The sequence below is a fragment of the Schistocerca serialis genome, chromosome 10 (genome assembly GCF_023864345.2).
Source record: "Schistocerca serialis cubense isolate TAMUIC-IGC-003099 chromosome 10, iqSchSeri2.2, whole genome shotgun sequence".
NCBI classification, from domain to species: Eukaryota; Metazoa; Arthropoda; class Insecta; order Orthoptera; family Acrididae; genus Schistocerca; species Schistocerca serialis.
In genome coordinates, this window is record NC_064647.1 from 205,579,713 (window position 1) to 205,605,320 (window position 25,608).

Sequence of the window (25,608 nt, forward strand, 5' to 3'; positions counted from 1 at the left end):
GTAAAGTGCAACTCCTAGTTTTTGTGGCTATCCTGTGTTCTATGCTTCCTTTACACTCTGGCCTGTTTTCCTTAATCAATCCACTTTCCAGAGTTAGCTGTGGCAGACAAGCTGCAGCAAAACAGTGAACTATAACAGGAGCTTTTTTCCTTCAAAGTAAACAGCTCCTCTTCTGATTATAATTTTCATCAACAACTATTTAAAGCAAATGTACCATACTATTAATGTGATTTGTTACTAATGTAGCAAACCAAATTAATGATATGTATTTAGTGCATGTGCACACACGCTCGCATACAGATCAAAGTAGATGATGTATGAGGAAATCAGAGGTCGGCTGCCTCTTAGCAATATATAATACATACACAATTATCATTGCATCAGTTCTAATCTTTCTCTTCATTTAAAAATTATTATGGCCAACAGTTTTCCTGAACAATACAACTTCTTAACATTCTCTCAATATACACCACATGTTCTAATGATGGGCACAAAATGCAATCTGAAGCAAGTAGACAGTTTCTGAAGATACTATGTGATGCTCTTAACTGGCAAACCAGATAGTACTGGGAAGTGAATCTTAAGCAGTGCTGCTGTGTGTGAAGTGCTCAGCATGTTGGAACAGTTCAGTGACAGAAGCTGCTGATATGATGTATTGCACGCAGTGAAATGTACTAAGCATAGCTCTGAACGACAGACTACAGAAGATCTTAGTGGCGGATTTACATACTAAATACTTTCACGAAATGTTAAAAATCTGTACAACTGAACCACGTTGCAATTATATTTCAGCAGGAGATGAGTATGTATCTGATAAACTACGAAGCATCATCAGAAATACATACCACAGATGTTGCCAAAAATATGACAAACTTCAGTATCAGAGGCCTTTACTCATCTGAAATTAGTCTTCTCAATGTTATCTGGGTATACACATCACATACCGTTCAATGTCTCCCATCATCCACTATTCTTTGTTTTGTTCACTGGGAAGCTGTAAAGCATTTACAGTTCACTTATTTTCCCCTCACCTTAAAGAAATGCACTTAAAATATACAATGGCTGCTTCATAAGTCATGGCAAATGTATCACATCAACTGTTTGAAAACAAGGCTTGCTATATATACCTAGAGCTATACATGTGCTAATATTAGTATGCCTAAGGGGAGAGGGGGAGGGGGGGGAGAGAGAGAAAGTGGGGGAGGGGGGGGGAGAGAGAGACGAGACAATTGGGTTGAATATTTCAAAAAGTTAAACCGATGGGTTGATTGTTAATGCTTAACAACTGTCAGAATACAGCAATTTGGGCGTTTTAAAGTGGGGTAGAGGATATTGCAGCATGGCAGTTCAGTCCTATCAGCTGCGAGTAGAATGCATGCCAATCACCCAAGCTGGTTGTCACTTTACTGCTTTACCTCTGTGATAATGAGACAAAAATTATGAAGGAAGTGAGAATTTCTGTGAGGAGAGCAATGTAAAGTAGCAGTTTCTTCAGTTTGGTCAAAGTGTTTCAGAAAGCATCATACAGGGACAAAAAGGGATAGATAGAAAAGAGGGAAATGAAAAGGGAACTACACAAGGTACTGGTTGAATAAGAAAGTAAGTAAACAATAAATGCTTACTATTGTACTGTCAGTCTGAATGGCATACTAATCGGCGTCAAATATAAGATAAATGTTGATGTTTGTAACATAACGACAAAGTAAATTTGCTTGAAAAATATGTAATTTATCTAAAAGCTATGAACAAGAAGTGAGTTGATGTGGAAATGATAACTAATCCAAGTAGGTGGTGGAAAACTGTTGTTCCCTCATTCATCAAATTCAGCCACTAGTACTACGAAACACGTGGCACGATAACCGGCTCAGTACATGTGTTTGAAAACCTGTGTCGGACACTAATGAACACTGTCAGCGGGTGGGCTCTGTGTGCAGAAGTGACTAGCTGAAAATGTGAGAAGTATTCTTTGAACTATCAGCCCATCTACATAACAATTTCTCTCTGAACTGTGATCATAAAAGGAAACTTCCACACCTTAGCAGCAGGAACATTCTTGACAATGGTTAGCATCAGTCAATGACATCTTGAACTACCGTACTGATGCACGCTGGGTAGAACCCATCAACTTTTACTGCAATAGCTCAACCACAATGAAACATGTAAACACTTGATTTGTCCACTGTACATAAACACTGACAGAAGATGGGTCAAGAACTGAAAAGAATAGCCTGTGTACATTCTCATTTCCATGTTGACACTATCCTAAATTTTACAAGAAGACTTGCCAGTGAATTGAGAATGTCAGCTGCATATCTTCCAGACAGCTTCAAAGTGATTCAAATACTATCATTTTAGTGTAAATTTAAACATTATACACTTTTAGTCACATATGACACGTGTGACTATACTGCAAATCATATGCCACTTTGAAAGCAAAGAGTGTATTTTTGGCATAATAATAAGATGCAAGTCATTTTTGAATATGACTACACAGCAATGACGAATGAGGGAAAGGGTCACAATTCGTACAGATAAAAAGTTTTTACATCTGCCAACCATCTGTGCTGAGCTCCCTTCATAATTCAGTCTCAGAAAGATGACACTGACCAAATTTTAGTAAAACCATGGTACACCACTGATGCTTTGACGATGCCAGTAATTTGTGCCAGATACAAGCTTTGCCACACTGACAAAGATATTTGGTCAATGCCTGTCTTACAGTTACAATGAATGATAGCCGCAAATATTCTTGCTCAAGTGGATGAGAAGCCCCTTATGTATGAGACTGAAGTTGCCATGACTCACAATTTAGCCCTCAAATAACACAACAATCTGATTTGAGTGTCACTGGCAGGCATTCATGATCTCAAAAGCACAGACCTCAATTTCTCTTTCACAGCAGTTCCTAACATGCTCTCTGTAAACTCTTTGTACAGAAACAGCACTAACTCCTTGGGTTCAAACATATGTTACATTCATAACATAATCAATGACACAACTGCAATACTTTTTTTAAAAATGATGTATGCATTTACTTCACAATACCTGTCTCTGTAAGATTGTGTCACATTAGTATCTTCTTATAAACTATTACATGATGAAATTACCAAATAAGTAGCAACCAGTCGCAAAATCATGTTTTATTTATTCACTTTTGCAAATCGATTTCAACTGATTAACAGCCATCATTGGTGTGTTCAACAAATATGGGCCCTGAGTAGTAAATACTGTCTTAAGCAGAGGTCAAACATAACTTTATGTTTGTATTTACTACTCAGGGCCCATATTCGTTGAAAGCACCGATGATGGCTGTTAATCAGTTGAAATCGATTTGCAAAAATGAATAAATAAAACATGATTTTGTGACAGGTTGCTGCTTATTTGGTAATTTTATGGTTTACAGCCGCTGCACAACTTGGAAACCACATGGAACCCACCATTCATATTACATGATGAGGTTTCTATAATCTTCTACTCTGCCTTCCCTTTCCACATACTACCCTGCTTCCTTTGTGCGCCTCTCTCCCAATACCTTACAAGGTGGTCTTAATTTTCTTTGAAACTCTTGCCAGCAAAGAACATAAAAATTCAGTCCTGCTAATGGCAATCAACTGGACAAAAGAAAATGGCAAACACCACAACAAATGCTACAGTAGCTTTAGGGAACTGCAGGCAACTGATGAAATGTACACATTTTTACACCACTGCTCTTTAATACCTGCAATGGGAATGTGCCCAACAGTCTTCCCCAGGATCTACTACACACACACACACACACACACACACACACACACACACACACACACACACACACACACACAGACTGCTATCAACGATGAAAGTCATTCTGCCATCTAGACTGACCATATTAGTTTTATTACGCAATAACACAGTAGAAGAAGATGTAATGAACTCAATGGGAGACTGCCAAAATCACTCTTTAAGACTTTGTTCTTCAATTAAGAGAGCACTAAAATTTTTTCCACTATAATTTTTTTCTGTTCAAATTAGCTACAAACTAATGTCCAAAATAAAACTGGATTAATAACAAACAAAAATAAATAATATTTTTCAGTGTGATTTCTGATTATGAGCATGTAAAGAAACAATACATACTAATTACACCAAAAAGAAAATAACACTGTGAAGGCTGGAACAGAGAGGCATCACAAATCAAAAACAATGGCAGATGATAGCAAAAACTTTGCAAACAGTGTGCCAGTACAGTAATCCTTCAGCCTTGCTTATGGGCAACAGTGACTAGGTGACAGGATGTGAGCAGAATGTTAGTGACACTAATGCAAATGCACTGGAAGGAAATTTCAAGTAGTAATAGCATTCAGCATGGGATGAAAAGACAGAAGAGGGTAGTCAATCTGGGTGTTACACAGTTAGCGTAGAAGATGAACCGAGATGGATAGATGCTTATTACAGTAAGAAAGAGACTGTGAAAAAGAGTGAGAAAGATGGAATGACAACTGGAAAATGGAGACACTGCAGCCACAGGCTAGGTCAAGAAAACGAGACTGTCCTATTTACAGTGCCATAACTCTCGATTATAGCTATCGTCTTTCATAAGTGATGACTCTCTGGCCTGACTCTGTAAGAGGCTCACTCCACATTTCCTTCACTGTCATTCAAAAGGCAAAAAAATGGGATTTAAATATCATTAGACAAAACAAGTGTTAAACTTAATATAACACTCTGAAAATTTCACAAAAAAATAGTGACAATACTGGATGTATCAAAACAACTTCGACAATGATTAGTGTGCTGTGCAGGTTGGCAAACTGATAACTTGTCAAGAGGAAACTCTTGCTAGGAAATGCGCAGTTTGGGGCTATCAAATGTCAATGTTTGAGAATTGTGGCATTAAAGTATCTTTGGACTGCAGTTGGTTTCATAATAATGGCAACCTAGATATCATTGGCACAAGATTGTTGCACGGACTGTGTCCTGTAGCTTTCTTCCACATGCACCTTAGTTCCACATGGTCCACAGTTCTCATCATAAACGGGCAACCTGTGTTGTGTACCAGTACACCAATATTTTCACAGGAGTATGACACCAATACACATCATACTTGGACGTAAATCATCAGCACTATCTGAATGTTTTGCACACAAACTGACAAATTAGTTTAAGGGGCCATTTTATTGCCAACATAACTACCAGATATTATAACTTATTGTTTTCTGTAGAGCAGTGTAAGGAATCTGGGAAGTGCTACTCCTGTAACACCAGAGCACCTCACAAATCCACACATTGACTAAAACCCTGCGAGCACAATTGCATATATTTAACCACTTGTGTGTGTGCGGGCATACCTTTACAGCACCAGTGCACATTCTGCAGTCAACTAGGTGGTCAAAATCTTTAATGCATATTGTAATTTAATTAATAATTTACTACTATTGTTCGGTTTCCTGAAGAAATTAATACGTAGCAACAGCCGTATCGCAAAACTCTGCTGCACTCTAACCGCGCTTTTCTGGACAAGGGTTCCCTGTTGGAAATAACCTGTTTGCTATCCCACACGATGCTGTCGGAATGTTGTCAGTGTCATTTTGATACACCTTGCAGTTTTCAGTCGATACAAAAAAGTCACAAATGTCAGTTTAAATAAGTCTGTACAATGCACTCAACTGCAGCTGGGGTTTGTAGAAAAAGTGCCTACAACCAGTAGTAATAACTATCTATCGATCGAGCCGGTTTTCCTCCTACGTGCCGTGGGACACACGGGGAAAGCGGCAAAAGCTGTGCTCACCCTTGAGGAGGTTCTTGTCTTGCAGCCACGTGAGGGAAGTGAGGTCATCGTCGTCAGGGCCAGCTGGCTTCTCTGCTTTCACCATACCCTCACCGCCCTGAGGCAAAAATTAACTGCACTGTCAAAGGGCATGAACGAGAGTGAAGAGCATTCAAAAATACGCTACAGCCTCTGATACAGAGAAGATGAAGGTACAGTCACTTCAGAATAGAAGTTGAAGAACAAGTTCAATAAGGCTCTGAATTCTACAGCTTTATCGCGTCTCTCGGCCCTTTTCCCGAGGGCCGAGGACGGAGGGCTCTACTACGAGTGAAAGCGGGGGGTGAACTCCCTTGTGCTGTACGAAGAAGGATGTGGTCACCCAGCAGCAAACACTACAGCCTTTCCAAGACAGAGTAATGCACACTACGTTGGAAGAAAATTATGAAAACAGACTCGAGATACTTCACATGCCGTGGAGCAATGAGATGCCATGCAAAGTGTTATGATGGTTGTGATAAGTTTCTACATTCTGATGCATCATTCCCACTGCCACAAAATCTACCTAGTACTACTGCAAGTGCCTACATTACTCAAAAAGTGTTATAGTAGCAACAAGTCACATATCTCTACCTTGAAAGAGCAATGTCCTCCTGTCGAAATAAGCAAAGTTATTGCTCTGCGAAGCGAACATATTAAAAAGACTTTAGTGTTTAATCTGTTTAATTCAAAAGGGCAATTAATTCAGTCCTACACTAGCCACAAAAGAAGAAATTTTCTAGTCTAAATAAATTTTATATAAAATTTAAGACAGTCCCCACTTCCAGACAGCAGACAGCAAGCTGAGTTGTCCAAAGCTTTTGTTGCATCTTGAAATAAATTTTCTTTCTTTATTGTTATATTTTTTCATAAGCCATGCAAAATGCCCGTTCAAGCTCAACTAAAATATTACTTCCGCTTTAGTATTCCTTGTTTGATAGAAATGTTGTATTATATACATATATATTCAAATTATAAACTATTATAAATGGCAAAATACAGCAATACACTGTATGACAATGTAATCTGAACTGATTCTTAACTCATTATTACAGATGTTAATCTCTCTTGAAACACATTGTCAAGTTTAACACCATTAAGAGATTCCAGTACACAAAGAAAATAAAAGTGTTATATAACAGTTGATAAAATGTAAGTTTTCTGAAATAATGATGACATTGGGAAGAATTGAAGAAAGGTTTTCAACATATAAATACATCCTAGTCATTCTGGATGACTACACTATTTCATGTCTCATTATTTATAAAACAGATGTTTGTAAATGATGTAACAAAAAATTAGTTACAATTTCTAAAACGGGATAATATACATCTCATTATAAGGAAAGGTACAATCATCTGTCATACTGCTGCATAATGATGGGAACAGGTGTATACAATTAGGTGCATGTGTTATTCTTTATTCACTTTGAATTTTTACATTTCTCATAGTCACTGAATGTAATGGTAGGAAAGTTTCACATACCAAACCACTGTGATAAAAAGCCACCTAATAATTCATTGAAGCATCAATAGTGAGATTGATTTACATTTCTTTTAAATCATATAATACACTAATAAAAATGTACCCATAAAATCTTTGGTTAGCAGACAAACATAACACGCAATGCTATATCAGACTGTGTATCCCATAAATGAGCGCAGTTATCAAAAAAAATCACGTAGTCAGAGATAATAAAACACTTTTCAAAAGTTAAAATTTTAAACATAGGTGGTATACAGTGTGTCCCTTGTTAACACAGATGGCTCTCATATTTCATAAATGGTCCAATATCTAAAGAGAAGGGTTGTAACAAATCATATTATTGTGGTCTTCAGTCCAAAGACAGGTTTGATGCATGTTTATTATTTCTTTTTAGATGTAACAATAAATATCTCTAATAGCAGTACAATGACATAGTACTTGTTAATACCGGCAATGGAATATTTCACGACAATAGCTGGGAGATGCACTGCAAGTGCGGAGCTGGAGACTGCCAGTAAAGTACAACTTCACTCTCCTGTTCTGTCAAAGTAAGGTAACACATCCTCTTTAACCAGAACTGTTACAGACACTGGTCACTGTCTGTAATAAATTATTACATCTTGAGTTAATGTTACTTTAAAATAATCATTTCAAGCTCTATGCTGCACAAATATCCATAAATCTCTATTACTTTTTCTCTTTTTCTTTGTTCTCAGTGTTAGTGCCTTGTCTGCTAATATCTATTTATATTTGTACTCAATATAGTGCTTTCTGTAATCCACACACACACACACACACACACACACACACACACACACACACACACACACACACACACCTCTACCAGTTGCCAGAATCTTTGTTTATGAAATAGTATATTCACATTGCAAGGCCACTCTATAAAGAAACAGAAGTAAAAGTCAACACCACTGTGGAGCAAAATGGACATGCAGTCTAATGGGGCATGTGGCAAACAGTTGATTAGAGAGAAAATACTTCAGAACATTAATGCTACGAAAACAAACAGCTATTATTCTGGCCTAAAGTACAGAGTGTCAAGGAGATTAATCTGAACCTGAACCTCACCTCGAGAATTTTGATGCGCTCCGATTCCAGTCTTGTCATTTCGACAGTGGCCAGTCTGGGTGTCGTGACTACTGGCCCCCCAATATCCCCTCCCACTCTAGCTCTGCTGACCCATGCCCCTGCCCCACAGTGCTGACTTGACGACTGATGCAGAAGTGTCGGGCTAGACTGTGGCTGGGAACTGTGCCACCCATCTTCGCTAGTGTACTTCATCGGTTGAGAGACAACAGGTAAGCGGAGTCAGTCCTACAACAGCAGGCAATGTGTGGGGCTGCCTTACTCTAGTCCGATCCTCTGTGTATTGCTTAAAAGTCCAGCTTACAACCAGTAAATTTCATGAATTTTATCAGACCAGGTGGCAGCAGAAGTGTGACGGCATCAAAAACAGAAGCCATCTACTTACAATTAATTGTTCACTATAGAACTAAGGTTCAGAAAAATTATATGAGCATCAATCTAATATACAAAAGGCCAGCTACGAACAGCCTAAATCCTCTAAAAGTCAGTACATAGCCTACAAATCCCGAATACCATTGATGATGTCACCTTCAACTCAAAGACTCATCATGCAGCTCATCATGCTAGCACTCATAGTGGAAGTCCCGTCATCTTTGTGTAAGTACTGCACTTTAACCTGTATGCTGTAGTGAAGACAAGTTCTCTGTTTACAATTTTTATTCCCCCCCCCCCCCCCCCCAAGTCCCTCCCTTGTAAAATTAATTATTCCTTTAAGCCTTGGAATAAGATAATAGGACACATACTCTCTAATACAATTACACTGCCCAGTATTCAGAAATTATATTGTTACTCACTACAAACACTATTCCAAGTTTTTGAAGATTTTTCGAAAGGTGTAAAAGATTTGGGCTTCATTTCCCTTCGACATAAAGGCAGTTAGAAACAGAAGGTGCTGGAAGATATGAGACCTTTAAACTGTTTTTCCAAAGCAGCTACAAAGAATTAATAATAGTCCCAGGTGCTAATTACAAGGGTTAGATATGTGTAATTTGATCACCACGCTCTCCAAAATCAGTACCGAGCATTTCTGGTGACAGAGTTGGCACAATTAACTTGGAAGCTGCATTCCTCTGATATAAATTGTGTTTGTGTCATGGAATGTACAGGTGCACCTAAATTGTTTAACAAAATATCTGAGTAACCTTTCCTATAGGTGCCTCTACAGATTTAAGAAGAAACTTGGGCTGTTTCCCCGGGTGTTCTCCATTCCACAAACAAAGTAGGCCTGAGAGGTCATATTAGATGTTTCCATTGGTTGGTAGTCCAGCTTTTGTGCCCATGCACCAAATTCATTTGCAGTCACCCAAATTTCAAGCTACCAGTACTTGTGGCACTCTGTTATACTGTCCTCTAGGCTAACTTAAGTTCAGCAATTTTTTCCGCGGTAGTGATTCTACAAGAAGCAATAATCCTCAACAATGTTCTTCTGTCCCTTTCAGCAGATTTAGCACTTCTCCCACTATTGTGCTTGAGAGAGATGATTTTCCAATGGGTTCTGTATACACTCTTGACTCTAGACAGAGTTTAATGTGCCCTGAAGCACATTTGCAAGGGTTGTAGTGAGTACACAGACTGAATGGGCACTGACAATTTTTTTCCTCTTTTACTACATAACTCATCAGAGTCATATTTGTAAGGTTAATATAATGCTCAATCTTAATTGGTGCTATCATGAATGCAGACTAACATGGATTAAGCTCTAGATATCTACCAAGAGGAGAATAAAGCAATGTAAGTATGCTTCTGTTAAATACAATAAATTCTGGAAATTGAAGTTTTCTACCAGGCAGTTCTTATTGTTTAGTCTAACCCTTGTAGGTGTCAAGAGTATTTCATGCCACAACAAGATAATCATTAAAACAAAATTCTGGGATTGACTAATGTGTGTCAATATATGCTGCAACCATTAGAAGACCCTACTGGGATATTAGCTGGTATTTGTTTCATTAAGTTGCCATCAACTGCAAGACACAAACAGAAGAAGGAACCTCCTTTTCTACAAGAGTTCATGGCAACAAAGATCATGAAATAGTAATAATTTACTTAACATGCTACCATACCACAATAAAGAACTAGTATATATCCACTTCCGCAGAACATTTGACTTTACAATTTCAATTTCAACTATCGCACTGACTAAGCTTTTAATGCACTACCTCACAGACAGACTGTGAGCTTCATTAAACTATATCCTCTTTCCAGGCTCTTTCAGGCTTGTGGGCTAATTTTCCTGAAATCTGGCATTTTTGTACATATAACATTATCAAGTATGTAAACTATAGCTATAAATCATATAAAAGTAGCCCCCAAAATGGAATAAATCCAGGCGTACACTGTAATATCTGAAAGTAGCAGCAGGGAAGTAAAATTGAGTAAAACAAAAGCACAGAATATCATCCCATATTAGTCTTTGTAAGGCCACACAGTTCACAACCCTTCTTAAAAACAAGTAAAAAGAGAAGAGAAGGTAATTAAGAAATTAAAGAAAACGCTCAAGTTGTAACATACACATTAAAATCAGATGGAGCAAGGCCTTCACTTGGCTACAGAACTACAGGAATGAATATATAAATTGAACAAAGCTTGACGGGAGCGGGGGGGGGGGGGGGGGGCAGGGGAGGGGTAAACAGAGCATAGAAGAGGAGAAAAAGTTACAGATGGATAAGCCTGAATTACAAACAGAACTGCCCGAGCACTGATACTGTTACAGACTGGTTATTGTAAATTGTAACTACATGAACTTCCAATGTGCTTTAAGTTCATTTTCCAAATTAACTCAATATTTCAATGAGTAAACACATCACAAGTTATGCCACCACAAAGTCTCAAAAGCAGTCTATTATGCATTAAGTAGGCTATATGTATGTGATCATCACTGATTTGTTTATAATCATCCAACAGGTTATAAAATATGTTACAGAACACACAGGCCTGTGGAAGTCTAACATTTAACATCACACACTGTATATGTACTGTCTGTGCAGATGGGCGAACACTATTTACTTGCTGTGAACCAAAAGTAGAAACAATTTATTATAAAAGAACGTATCTGCACATAACAGCTGCATATTCCTTTGAAGTACAGGAAACAGACGACAGCTGGGATTTATTCTGATGCATTACAAATCTCTAAAAATGCTTCCACAAAACATGATGGAAAATTTTAGGTCAGTGTTCACCTAAACTTTTTCCATTTTTACTGTGCAGCTTGCCTAGCAACCAAAGTAGGAAGAGGTGACTCGTGCACTATTTTTTGGTAAGTACCTCTCTCTCACACAAACGAACCTTGGCAGTCAGGTACAGAAATCTGTCATCGAGTCCGCAGGAAACCCTCATATTAATTTAATATCAACTATTTGCCTCACTGTATCAAAATTCCATGCTAACAGTTATGTTTCGCAGCAAAGACAATGTGACAATCCACTGCAACGTTATGTCATTTTAAGTTCTGTTTGCAACGTACTGTTAACCTTTGAAACTGCGATGGTACGTTGCAGTTGACGCTAAGAGAGGCCTGCTGAAAGCCATGACTTGTACGTTTGTCTCTGCAATGAATAATCCATCACACATCGCCCACTCCGTTTGAGATACTAATCGTATCAAAATACACGAACAAATTTATACTGCTCTCACACAGCTATACATATGTCTATCAACACTTTTCTTTTGCAATAATACTGAACACTTTCTCTCAAGAATTATTTCGCCAAACGACAGTAAATAACCCTGCCCAAATGCACCGATATTGCCAAGGCATTGTAACAAAACATTAGACTTTTTATTATATTTCTGTAAACCCACTGAAATCGCAACACATTTTTCTCCGACCCGCGCCTGGTCTTGCCAAAGATCTCCACTTCGAAAGACAATACTATTCACTTCCACGGGCAGCTATGCAGTATGTGGAGGCGTCACTGAGGTAGTTTTCTGCAGAAACGCAAGCAGAGGCGTGGAAAGTATGTGTAACCTCTTCCCCCGCTTTTTTTGTCTGTATGTACGGCTCAGTAAACGTCTCCTCTTTTGTTTTCCCCTCAGCACTTGGCACTATAAATAGCGTCACCCACACGGATGCTGGGGGTGCGTTGCTATGGAGACGGCCCCGGGAGCTCTCCCCTCTCCTCCGAATGTGCTCCGCAAAGCGGCTGTGCTGTGCCCCCACCACCCCTTCCTCACGAAACCAACACCGGAGGTCCTCTGGCGTGTGTCGATACGATACGCTGCGGCGTCACAGGCGGTAGTCTCTCGCGTCATTTCGTGACGTCACACTCAGTGTACTGTTACGTCACAGCTGCCGGCGCCTGGATCAGCGTCTCTCACGAAAACCTGCGTATCGTTCGCACAGATTTAATTCAAACAATAACAGAGTGTAAATGTACAAATGTTAGGACCGTCAGCCTAGTATGCTACCAAACATCTAGCTAAACTGCTTCTAGTATTCTCTCTGCATGCAATGTCTTGACACATTAAGCGTCCTTGCTCACGACAATAATTTTTGGTGTTATATCGTTCCAATGACAGACTATTGAGAGATTTTACTCACACTCAAAATGTATTCCAGCCACAATTTTCCTAACATAGCAGTATGAAGACAGGTGAGTGAGGAAAGCAAATCCGATGAACAACTCGTACGTCAAATCCCTCAGTATATGCTTACAAAGGTGCTTTGGCAATGGGAAAACTATGTTCTCGAATACGGTACGAATCTAGTCATACATCCAACAAGAAGAGACTTCTTGTTAAAATTTGCATCTAGCTCTAAATACTTTAATCCGAATCGAAATGATGTAAAATTCTGTTGCATAACAATTCGGAACGATTGGTAATAGCTTTATCAATGTGCTCCAAAAACGACGTAAATAGTATGACGTCAAACAAACCAGTTGTCACCGTTACGTTGTCTGCATTCGAAATGGTTCCCAGCACTTGCCTTATTTTTATTATTAGCTACAGTTCATTCGCTGAGTTTTCAGTTATGGGTTCGATCACTAAGCAAGTTAGCATACATAGGCGACAAACTGAATCATTTTGCTTGATACGTGTCAAAACATATCAGGAACTGACACCGCGCCCTTCTTTGTTTCATTAAAGTTTCAAATATGCTATTTCGAGAAACAGCCGTTTCTGAACATAAAGCGCTAAGTATCGGAGTTGACACTCGGTGCTGTGATTGATGGGAGCATCATTCTTTACACAATTTTAGTTACTTACTGTTTTTTTTTCTTTTTTTGTGGAAAGATAAAGAATAACGACTGAAATAATAACAGATACGGGAAGAAACTGAAATGACAAGACAGGTCACATTCTGCAGTCCATATGCAACCTGACATTCTACTAATGGTGAAAATATTATTTCATTACATTTCTGCTTGTTCCTCCCCCCCCCCCCCCTCCCCTGCTTTCAGCTGTTTAACCAGCAATGAAAAAGACCGCTTTGACGAAAATTTCCTCTGACTTGTCCAGTCAAGTGAATTCAATTGTATCTTGCTTGCGTGCTATTAAGGGCGGTTACAACGTAATAAATAGAATCGGAGGGTTTCCACGCTATTGTTAAACACGAATGTAACAGCACTTTATTTTAAAATTTTACCAAAATGTGTTTACAAGTAGCGATTCACCACTCCCTGCTACTCTGTGAAACACGGAATATCACAGATTATTTTAAATTGCGACTCGCAGCTTAAAGTAGGACCGTTTCGAAGAGGCAATTAAGAATTTTATGTTACAAACATGAAAAAAAGAAACTAAGACGAAAAGGTGCCGAACGGTGTCTTAAGTGAATATACGTTTTGCTGATAGTGCAGGTAATTAGACGGGTAGATCAGGTACGTAATGAGGAGTTACTTAACATAATCAGGGAGAAAAGAAATTTGAGGCACAGCTTGAGTAAAAGAAGGGCTCGGTTAACAGGAAAAAATCTGAAACATCGAGGGATCACCTATCTAGTATTGGAGGGAAGTTGGAGGAGGTAAAAATCGTAGAGGCAGACCAGGAGATGAATACAGTAAGCAGATTCAAAGGGATCTAGGCTGCACTAGTCATTCGGAGATGATGAAGCTTCCTACCACCATCTTGCAAACATTTGCTGCAAATGAATGAGAGCTGTACAGTGAACTTTTGAGGGTAACAGGAGCACTATAGATCGATAAATCGACTTCCTTTGCTCTCTCTGACAGTTAGTAAATGTCAGATAATGATGTGTCGCTATGCTCTGATAGCAGCATTGTTGCTTACCTCAGACGTTCGTTACCGGATGGACAGGTACGAAGTAACTGAATCAGTCGCAAGTGAATGGTAGAAGGGTCGAAGTCACTCCCTTTTATAATAACAGATGGTCAAAATTATTATAGATTAATTCGTAAACTTGTAATAATCGTATTTAAAGCTCTAACGTTGTTACGTTCGTGATGGCAAAAAGCTTCTCACAGAAAATAACTGCAAAAATATAGAAGGGCGTGAGTCGCTAAAATGAAACACAACTCATCTCGCGCGATATTTCGCTAATGGAAGGGCGACTTTACTTGGATGGCGCGAGTGTTCATCAGGAAAAAGGTACTGTCTGGCGTTGACAAGAGTTCTCTCTCTCTCTCTCTCTCTCTCTCTCTCTCTCTCTCTCTCTCTCTCTGTGTGTGTGTGTGTGTGTGTGTGTGTGTGTGTGTGTGTGTGTGTGTGTGTGTGTACTTTGCGTCGAAGTAAATACGTGCCCCTTTGCTTAAAAATCTTTTTTTGCTACACCAAAGCTTGATTAAATATTTTTTCGTTAAGGTCTCATCGGATACTATACGGTATATAAACAGCAAATATTACAAACCATGCGCTCTGTTTGAACGGGAATACTGAAAAGTCCCACATGTCCAAAAGAACTAAACTTTTCAGGAAATACAAAACAAAAAATTCCAGATCTCAAAATTATGCTGAAATTACGTTTTTCCTCTCATTTTTCGTTAAAATGAATGTAGAGGGAAGATTGTCAATGTACTGTAGACAATCTTGATAAATTTTCTTCGCATTAAATTAAAATTTATGCAGTAAACATGTGGGCTTTCTCAATATTTTGCAACATATAAGTATAAATCATACTTTATTAATAATATGGGCAAAAATTAACAGACCATGCCTATTTTCCATTCTCTTTGGCACTGTGCTCCACTGACGTTCAATCTTTAACACGTGTTGACCACTTGTATATGTCAGAGTAGAAGTTCTAGATGATTCCTTCTTCTGGTGCGAATGCTAGAAGTGGGCGCAAGTCATGTATTTTCTTCTCACTTACAGGCATATGATCTTAATCAGCCTGACCTACAGAGCTTGATGGAATTACATATGGATCAATCACCTGGAATGTGTGTTGTGCTCCATCAGTAAATGGCGTAAGTTTAACAATGAAGAGACTCATGAGAATAGCAGAACTGCACGAACTATGTTACATGTTAAGTCCTGTTTGCTATTTCTTTGTGGAGCACTTCCTTAATTTTCAAGGGAAATAGCCTTCTTTCGGTTGAACTTAGGAGGCTATTCCTTAAAATTTAGAACCTCTTCTGTTTCTGGTATTTTCAATTCAAATTTCATCTTTGTGGTGGACTCTATAATTAATATCCTTTCAGAAAATATATCCTATCCACATTTCTAGTTTTCCTTGTTGTTGTTGTTGTTGTTGTTGTGGTCCTCAGTCCAGATACTGGTTTGATGTAGCTCTTCATGCTACCATATCCCGTGCAAGCTTCTTCATCTCGAAGTACGGTACCTACTGTAGCCTACATCCTTCTTAATCTGCTTAATGTATTCTTCTCTTGGTCTCCCTCTACGAGTTTTACCCTACACGTTGTCATCCAATATCAACTGGATCCCTTGATGCTTCAGAACATGTGCTACCAACCGATCCCTTCCTCTAGTCAATTTGTGTCACAAATTCCTCTTCCCCCCAGTTCTATTCAACACCTTCTCATTAGTTACGCGATCTATCCACCTAATCTTCAGCATTCTTCTGTAGCACCACATTTCGAAAGCATTTATTCTCTTCTTGTCTAAACAATTTATCGTCCATGTTTCACTTCCATACATGGCTACACTCACACAAATACTTTTAGAAATGACTTCCTGACACTTAAATCTATACTCGATGTTAACAAATTTCTCTTCTTCAGAAACGATTTCCTTGCCATTGCCAGTCTACATTTTATATCCTCTCTACTTCGACCATCATCAGTTATTTCGCTCCCCAAATAGCAAAATTCATTTACTACCGTAAGTGTCTCATTTCCTAATCTAATTCCCTCAGTATCACCTGATTTAATTCGACTAAATTCCATTATCCTCGTTTTGTTTTTGTTGATGTTTATCTTACATTCTCCTTTCCAGACACTGTCCATTCCGTTCAATTGCTTTTTCAGGTCCTTTGCTGTCTCTGAGGTTTGCCGACGACATTGCAATTCTGTCAAAGTTTTTATTTGTTCTCCATAGATTTTAATTCCTACTCCAAATTTTTCTTTTGTTTCCTTTACTGCATGCTCAATATACAGATTGAACAACATCGGAGATAGGCTACAACCCTGTCTCACTCCTTTCCCAGCCACTGCGTCTCTTTCATGCCCCTCGACGCTTATAACTGCCATCTGGTTTCTGTACAAATTGTAAAGAGCCTTTCGCTCCCTGTATTTTACCCCTGCCACCTTCAGAGTTTGAAAGAGAGTATTCCAGTCAACATTGTCAAAAGATTTCTGAAAGTCTACAAATGCTAGAAACGTAGGTATGACTTTTCTTAATCTATTTTCTAAGATAAGTCGTAGGGTCAGTATTGCCTCACGTGTTCCAACATTTCTACGGAATCCAAACTGATCTTCCCCAAGGTCGGCCTCTACCAGTTATTCCATTCGTCGATAAAGAATTCGTGTTAAGTATTTTGCAACCGTGACTTTTTAAACGGATAGTTCGGTAATTTTCACACCTGTCAACACCTGTTTTATTTGGGATCGGAATTATTATATTCTTGTTGAAGTCTGAGGGTATTTCGCCTGTCTCCTCCATCTTGCTCACCAAATGGTCAGACTTTTGTCATGGCTGGCTCTCCCAAGCCTATCAGTAGTTCTAATGGAATGTTGTCTACTCCCGGGGCCCTTTTTTTGCCTTAGGTCTTTCAGTGCTCTGTCAAACTCTTCACGCAGTATCATATCTCCCATTTCATCTTCATCTACCTCATTTCCACAATATTGCCCTCCAATATATAGCCCTAGTATAGATCCTCTACGTATTCCTTCCACCTTTCTCCTTTCTCCTCTTTGCTTAGAACTGGGTTTCCATCTGAGCTCTTGATATTGAAACAAGTGGTTCTCTTTTCTCTAAAGACCTCTCTAATTTCCCTGTAGGCAGTATCTATCTTACCACTAGAGAAATATGCCTCTACATCTTACATGTTATCTAGCCATCACTGCTTAGCCATTTTGCACTTCCTATGGATCTCATTTTTTGAGACGTTTGTATTTCTTTTCACCTGCTTCATTAACTGCAATTTTATATTTTCTCCTTTCATCAATTAAATACAATATCTCTTTTGTTACATAAGGATTTCAACTAGCCCTCGTATTTTCACCTACTTGATCATCTGCTGCCTTCACTATTTCATCTTTCAAAGCTATCCATTCTTCTACTGTATTTCTTTCCCCCGTTCTTGTCAATCGTTCCCTAATGCTCTCTCTGAAACTTTCTACAAACTCTGTTTCTTTCAGTTTATCCAAGTCCCATCTCCTAAATTTTCTACCACTTTGCAGTTTCTTCAGTTTTAGTCTATAGTTCATAAGCAATAAATTGTGATCAGAGTCCACATCTGCCCCTGGAAATGTCTTACAAAATTAAAACCTGGTTCCTAAATCTCTGTCTTACAACTACATAATCTATCTGAAACCTTCCGGTGTCTCCATGCCTCTTCCACGTATACAACCTTCTTTCACGATTTTTAAACCAAGTATTAGCTATGATTAAGTTATGCTTCGGCATCCTCTTTGATTCCTTACCCCCATTTCATTTTCAACTACTACTTCTCTTTCTCTTCCTTTTCCTACTATCGAATTCCAGTCCCCCATGACTATTAAATTTTCGCCTCCCTTCACTGTCTGAATAATTTCTTTTTTCTCGTCATACATTTCATCAATCTCTTCGTCATCTGCGGAGCTAGTTGGCATGTAAACTTGTACTACTGTGGTAGGCATGGGTTTCGTGTCTATCTTGGCTACAATAGTGCGTTGACTATGCTGTTCGTAGTAGCTTATCCGCGCTCCTATTTTTTTTATTCGTTATTAAACCTACTCCTGCAATGCCCGTTTGATTTTGTATTTATAATCCTATATTCACCTGACCAGAAGTCAAGTTCTTCCTGCCACCGAACTTCGCTAATTCCCACTATAACTTTAACCTATCGATTTCCCTTTTTAAATTTTCTAACCTACCTGCTCGATTAAGGGACCTGACATTCCATGCTCCGATCAGTAGAACGCGTCTTCTTCCTCCTGATAACGATGTCCTCTTAAGTAGTCCCCGCCCGGAGATCCGAATGGGGGACTATTTTACCTTCGCAATATTTCACCCAAGAGGGCGTCATGATCGTTTAACCATACAATAAACATGCATGCCGTCTGGAAAAATTACGTCTGTAGTTTCCCAATGCTTTCAGCCGTTCGCTTCGCAGTACCAGCACGGCAAGGCCGTTTTGGTTATAGTTACAGGGCCAGATCAGTCAATCATCCAGACTGTTGCCCCAGCTACTACTGGAAAGGCTGCTGCCCCTCTTCAGGAACCACACGTTTGTCTGGCCTCTCAACAGATACCCCTCCGTTGTGGTTGCACCTACGGTACGGCTATCTGTATCGCTGAGGCACGCAAGCATCCCCACCAACGGCAAGATCTATGGTTCATGCTGAAATCTCTATCAAACAGAAAGAAGGTAAGAGTGGCCTCTTATTGGAAAACAATGCGTGATTACCTGAAATCTCCCTGTGCCACAAGCATTAAACAAAATCTCACTACTGAATGGTTTTTATTTTAGCATCCAGAGGGGCTGGAGAACAAGTTAAGGTGTTTAACGTGTTGTCCAACATTTTCATTTGTATGATCAGACTTCATTGGACTCCTACGTGTTATTATCGAGGTAAAACCTGACGCTTCCACTGCGTAAATCGGGCACATTAAAGACATTTACTGAAAGTACACGCAAGTAAAACCTACCTTGAACAGGTATGCGAAGCAACTGCAGGTTCTGCATAAAATCAATCTAAAGGCTTGGGGTGGCAGTATCTGTTTCATTTATCTCTTTAACCTCATGTCTGTTCTTGAAGAATTTATCAGTACGCCTGTTATGCAGCATTACCGCGACTGCCCTAGAAGCAGTGGTAACTGAACCTTAAATCTGAAGCAATATTAAGATTCAGGTTAGAGCTCACTTGCAGTCATAACCATGTTGTTTTGGTTGCACTCTGTCTCCTTTCCGATATATATATGCTTTATTTTTTACTCTTGCTCGTTTTACGGCTGTATATTTGGGAAACTTCACTGCATTCTTCCTCTTCTTCATCATATCCTGACTTTGTCATAAGCACCACCAATGTCTGACATTTTACCACCAACAACAATATAAATAGATCAAACAAAAGATTAAGAGGTAATAGAGATTGTTCCCTCTGTTTAAAACAGTGCCGACTACTTAAAATTTTGTACATGTGAGGTTTCCTCTTCAGTTTAGGTGATACAATGGCTAAATAACAACATAGAAAACCCAGAACATTTGGGGGTTTCTCTATATTATAATCGACTTATATGTCAAACGTACAAAACCATCGATAACTCAATTTTGGGAAAAAACAGACTTGTGGGGTTTCTCAGTATGCCATCACTCTGTATTCCTTATTATACTGCTGTGTGTGATCGGATATTGTTCATCTGGCGACTATGCGTTTCAGTGTCCAATGTCTTTTGGAATCGAGGACGACTGAATCTACGTTTTCACTGACATGCAGTACTTTCAAGACATCGTGATCCGTGCGTATTACAAAATGTATGCGTGTATGTTCCACATCTCCTCTTAAACAACTGGACCGATTTCAACTAAATTTGGTACACACAGCCCTTACTGTAAGGCGACAATCGCTGTGCGGGTGCGAATCAACTACCTATCACAGTTCAGGAGATAGACATCATAAACAAGGGGTGCGCGAAGAACTGCTGCATCTTGCATGACGTTTAAATTTACACTACTGGCCATTAAAATTGCTACACCACGAAGATGACGTGTTACAGACCCGAAATTTAACCGACAGGAAGAAGATGCTGTGATATGCAAATGATTAGCTTTTCAGGGCATCCACACAAGGTTGGCGCCGGTGGCGACACCTACAACGTGCTGACATGAGGAAAGTTTCCAACCGATTTCTCATACACAAACAGCAGTTGACCGGCGTTGCCTGGTCAAACGTTGTTGTGATGCCTCGTGTAAGGAGGAGAAATGCATACCATCACGTTTCCGACTTTGATAAAGGTCGGATTGTAGCGTATCGCGATTGCGGTTCATCGTATCGCGACATTGCTGCTCGCGTAGGTCGAGATCCAATGACTGTTGGCAGAATATCGAATCGGTGGGTTCAGAAGAGTAATACGGAACGCCGTGCTGGATCCCAACGGCCTCGTATCACTAGCAGTCGAGATGACAGGAATCTTATCCCCATGGCTGTAACAGATCGTGCAGCCACATCTCGATCCCCGAGTCAACAGATGTGGACGTTTGCAAGACAACAACCATCTGCACGAACAGTTCGACGACGTTTGCAGCAGCATGGACTATCAGCTCGGAGACCATGGCTGCAGTTACCTTTGACGCCGCATCACAGACAAGAGCGCCTGCGATCGTGTACTCAACGACGAACCTGGGTGCACGAATGGCAAAACGTCATTTTTTAGGATGAATCCAGGTTCTGTTTACAGCATCGTGATGGTTCCATCCGTGTTTAGAGACATCGCGGTGAACGCACATTGGAAGCGTGTATTCGTCATCGCCATACTGACGTATCACCCGGCGTGATGGTATGGGGTGCCACTGGTTACACGTCTCGGTCACCTCTTGTTCGCATTGACGGCACTTTGGACAGTGGACGTTACTTTTCAGATGTGTTACGACCCGTGGCTCTACCCTTCATTCGATCCCTGCGAAACCCTACATTTCAGCAAGGTAATGCACGACCGCATGTTGCAGGTCCTGTATGGACCTTTCTGGATACAGAAAATGTTCGACTGCAACCCTGGCCAGCACATTCTCCAGATCTCTCACCAGAAAACGTCTGGTCAATGGTGGCCGAGTAATTGGCTCGTCACAATACGCCAGTCACTACTCTTGATGAACTGTGGTATTGTGTTGAAGTTGCATGGGCAGCTGTACCTGTACACGCCATCCAAGCTCTGATTCAATGCCCAGGCGTATCAAGGCCGTTATTACGGCTAGAGGTGGTTGTTGTGGGTACTAATTTCTCAGGAAGTATGCACCCAAATTGCGTGAAAATGTAATCACATGTCAGTTCTAGTATAATATATTTGTCCAATGAATACCCGTTTATCATCTGCATTTCTTCTTGGTGTAGCAATTTTAATTGCCAGTAGTGTGCATTTAATAAATCTTAAATGCACTGTAGGGGTCGCACAACTGTGGCAAGCTGTACCACGGCGTGCTGAAAAGTAAAGCCACCGAATTTTTTATGTGAAAAGTGTTTAAGCTTTTTTTTAAAAAAAACTCACTTTGCTAACATTCCACATTTTTATTCTTCATGTCTACATATTTATTTCTTACAATTAAGTCACCATAGCGATGAACAAATTTCTGGAGGAAGGTCATAGAATGGGATGGAGATTACGTGGAAAAAGAGCGTAGAGATAAAACACCATTCTTTTGTGTATATAATTCTCGTTATTTCCAGTAAAGTATTGTTGAAGAAAAGAAAAATTTGGTGCATTACTTTCTGGGCAAGCCTCGTATGTTTAGATGTTCATCATTCGTCGCTTTAACATGACGACGTTTAACGCGATAAATAGGTACGCGCAGCTTGAAAATGAGCAGACTGCCTTGGACGGTACCGGCCTATGATCTGTGCTTAAGGTGTGGGCTAAGTATGATGCCAGACAGCCACAGTGGACACAGTTACTACTGAAAGTTTACTTAACTTCAGCCCGGAATAGCACAACATCGTGCAACATGGAGACTACGAAGGTACTCAGATACGGCGGAACAAATGGTGCAGAAAAAAATAACAGTAGTTTCCTATACAAATGCGCGTCCCGTGGTTATGAAAAATTTTACGCTGATGAACGGTGATTCGGCAAAAATGGAGTAGAAACCAATACTCGGAAAGTACACATAGACCGTGCGGCAACAGGCGTATTCTACGAGCCGTACACGACTTTATGAGCGGTATAAACGTTTTAAAGGCAGCCATTAAAGCAACGCAGGTGATAAACGCCTGGTACGCGCGGAGAAGTTTCAACAGAGTCGCTGTGGCGCGCATTGCCAGACGGTTTCGCTATCTCATTTTATTCAAATGCGCCGAGTTTGGGATCATAAGCTTGGTCTGATGGTTCAGTCCCTAGGAGCACACTTTGCATACTGACCTACACGGAAGAAATGCAGGCACAGGGCGAATAGTAGATCTTGCATGTAACACCTAAATTCTTACCCTGTACGCTTCATGGTGAAGCGTTATGGATGATACCTTATTTTAGTACTACGCTCCCTTCTCCCCCCTTTCCATCTCCACCGGAGGGAGCAGGAATAATGTTCAAGCGTACCTGCACGCATTTACTGGGTGAACGGTAAAACTTCGGACATTGTTAAATGATATTTTCTGTGGTCTCTAGTGTTTTGTTACATACTAAAAGTACTGCGTTTCCTTTCTTAACCCCCCACCATCAAACTTTTATCTTTGTATCTGTACTGCGCTGAAAAGACACTACTGATCAAAACTATGCACGCACCCCGCTATCGACAGGGGATCTCAAGTTGATTCCGTATTTCTAGATTTCCGGAAAGCTTTTGACACCGTTCCTCACAAGCGACTTCTAATCAAGCTGCGGGCCTATGGGGTATCGTCTCAGTTGTGCGACTGGATTCGTGCTTTCCTGTCAGGAAGGTCGCAGTTCGTAGTAACAGACGGCAAATCATCGAGTAAAACTGAAGTGATATCAGGTGTTCCCCCCAGAGAAGCGTCCTGGGACCTCTGCTGTACCTGATCTATAAAAATGACCTGGGTGACAATCTGAGCAGTTCTCTTAGGTTGTTCGCAGATGATGCTGTAATTTACTGTCTAGTAAGGTCATCCGAAGACCAGTATCAGTTGGAAAGCGATTTAGAAAAGATTGCTGTATGGTGTGGCAGGTGGCAGTTGACGCTAAATAACGAAAAGTGTGCGGTGATCCACATGAGTTCCAAAAGAAATCCGTTGGAATTCGATTACTCGATAAATAGTACAATTCTCAAGACTGTCAATTCAACTAAGTACGTGGGTGTAAATATTACGAACTACTTCAGTTGGAAAGACCACATAGATAATATTGTGGGGAAGGCGAGCCAAAGGTTGCGTTTCATTGGCAGGACACTTAGAAGATGCAACAAGTCCACTAAAGAGACACCTTACACTACACTCGTTCGTCCTCTGTTAGAATATTGCTGCGCGGTGTGGGATCCTTACCAGGTGGGATTGACGGAGGACATCGAAAGGATGCAAAAAAGGGCAGCTCGTTTTGTGTTATCTCGTAATAGGGGAGAGAGTGTGGCAGATATGATACGCGAGTTGGGATGGAAGTCATTAAAGCAAAGACGTTTTTCGTCGCGGCGAGATCTATTTACGAAATTTCAGTCGCCAACTTTCTCTTCCGAATTCGAAAATATTTTGTTGAGCCCAACCTACATAGGTAGGAATGATCATCAAAATAAAATAAGAGAAATCAGAGCTCGAACAGAAAGGTTTAGGTGTTCGTTTTTCCCGCGCGCTGTTCGGGAGTGGAATGGTAGAGAGATAGTATGATTGTGGTTCGATGAACCCTCTGCCAAGCACATAAATGTGAATTGCGGAGTAATCATGTAGATGTAGATGTAGATGTAGACCCCATTGTAATGTGGCATTAACCACAAGATACAAAATTGTTAAGACTGTCGTGGCCGCTTGTTGACAAACTGCCTGTTACCTTCCGTCTCGGGCTCTTCAGCCGACTTTCATCTGCTGATTTTTCTGACGCTTCGCCAGCACGAGTGGTTGGCATTCTCGAAGCTTCACCCTCCACTGCTGGTGGTGAACTGGAGCCGAGCTCGCGGCCGCAAACTATATGTACCTGTCGCGCAGCCGGACGCGGTGGGCGAGCGGTTCTAGGCGCTTCAGTCTGAGACCGCGGTCGCAGGTTCGAATCCTGCCTCGGGCATGGATGGTGTGATGTCCTTAGGTTAGCTAGGTTTAAGTAGTTCTCAGTCTAGGGGACTGATGATCTTAGATGTTAAGTCCCATAATGCTCACAGCCATTTGAACCACACTAACCACTCCAACGGCATAATATACGAGTTTGACTTCGTCAGTATACTCAGCTTTTCGTACTACCGGTCATTCCTCGTTTCGCATTACCCAAAAGAGCGAATTTTGCTTTGTATTCATGCCCTCTTACCATAGAGAAAGTTATCACTGTAAACGATCATTATTACCGCTGGAAATCTGCCCACCGAGAAAGTCTTCATTGTTGTCTCTTCTGTAGAACTGTGACCTTTGCCGTATACATTAGATACTTCTGGCACGGCTTTGAACGAGCCACGCAAGAGGTGACGTGTGGAATGTCTTGTCTCACTGTTAGAGCTTATATCTCAACTGACGCGATGAACTAAGCCGATATTTTGTATGAAGATACGACCTCTCTAAAGGAAGGAGAGAGGCATGGACCAGACAGACAAACAGAGAGAGAGAGAGAGAGAGAGAGAGAGAGAGAGAGAGAGAGAGAGAGCCTTATTATGTACCGCATTACATGAGTAGACTCCGACGGACTCCTTATTTCTGACACGTCTGGAGAAAGTTATCTGAGAACATTGCGGCCTTAGGAATTGCAGCATCCTGGGCTGTAACACTTCCGATCACTACTGACCGGCAATGTTTTAACAAATTTCCGGCCAGAAGTCTTTACAAGGGGCCATAATGCCACGATCTGGACGATTGCGAGCTAGTAGAAGTGAGTGCGGC

The 25,608-nt window shown here is 40.4% G+C and overlaps 1 protein-coding gene across 1 annotated transcript in view; it reads right to left on the bottom strand.

Moving 5' to 3' along the window:
- LOC126424886 (hepatocyte nuclear factor 3-alpha-like) overlaps positions 1-25,608 on the bottom strand; it is a 433,342-nt gene that overhangs the window by 76,566 nt on the left and 331,168 nt on the right. Inside the window, exon 2 of the mRNA XM_050087719.1 lies at positions 5,768-5,864. Coding sequence (XP_049943676.1) covers positions 5,768-5,852 — 85 coding nt within the window. The 5' untranslated portion in view covers positions 5,853-5,864. The remainder of the gene's footprint in view (positions 1-5,767; positions 5,865-25,608) is intronic.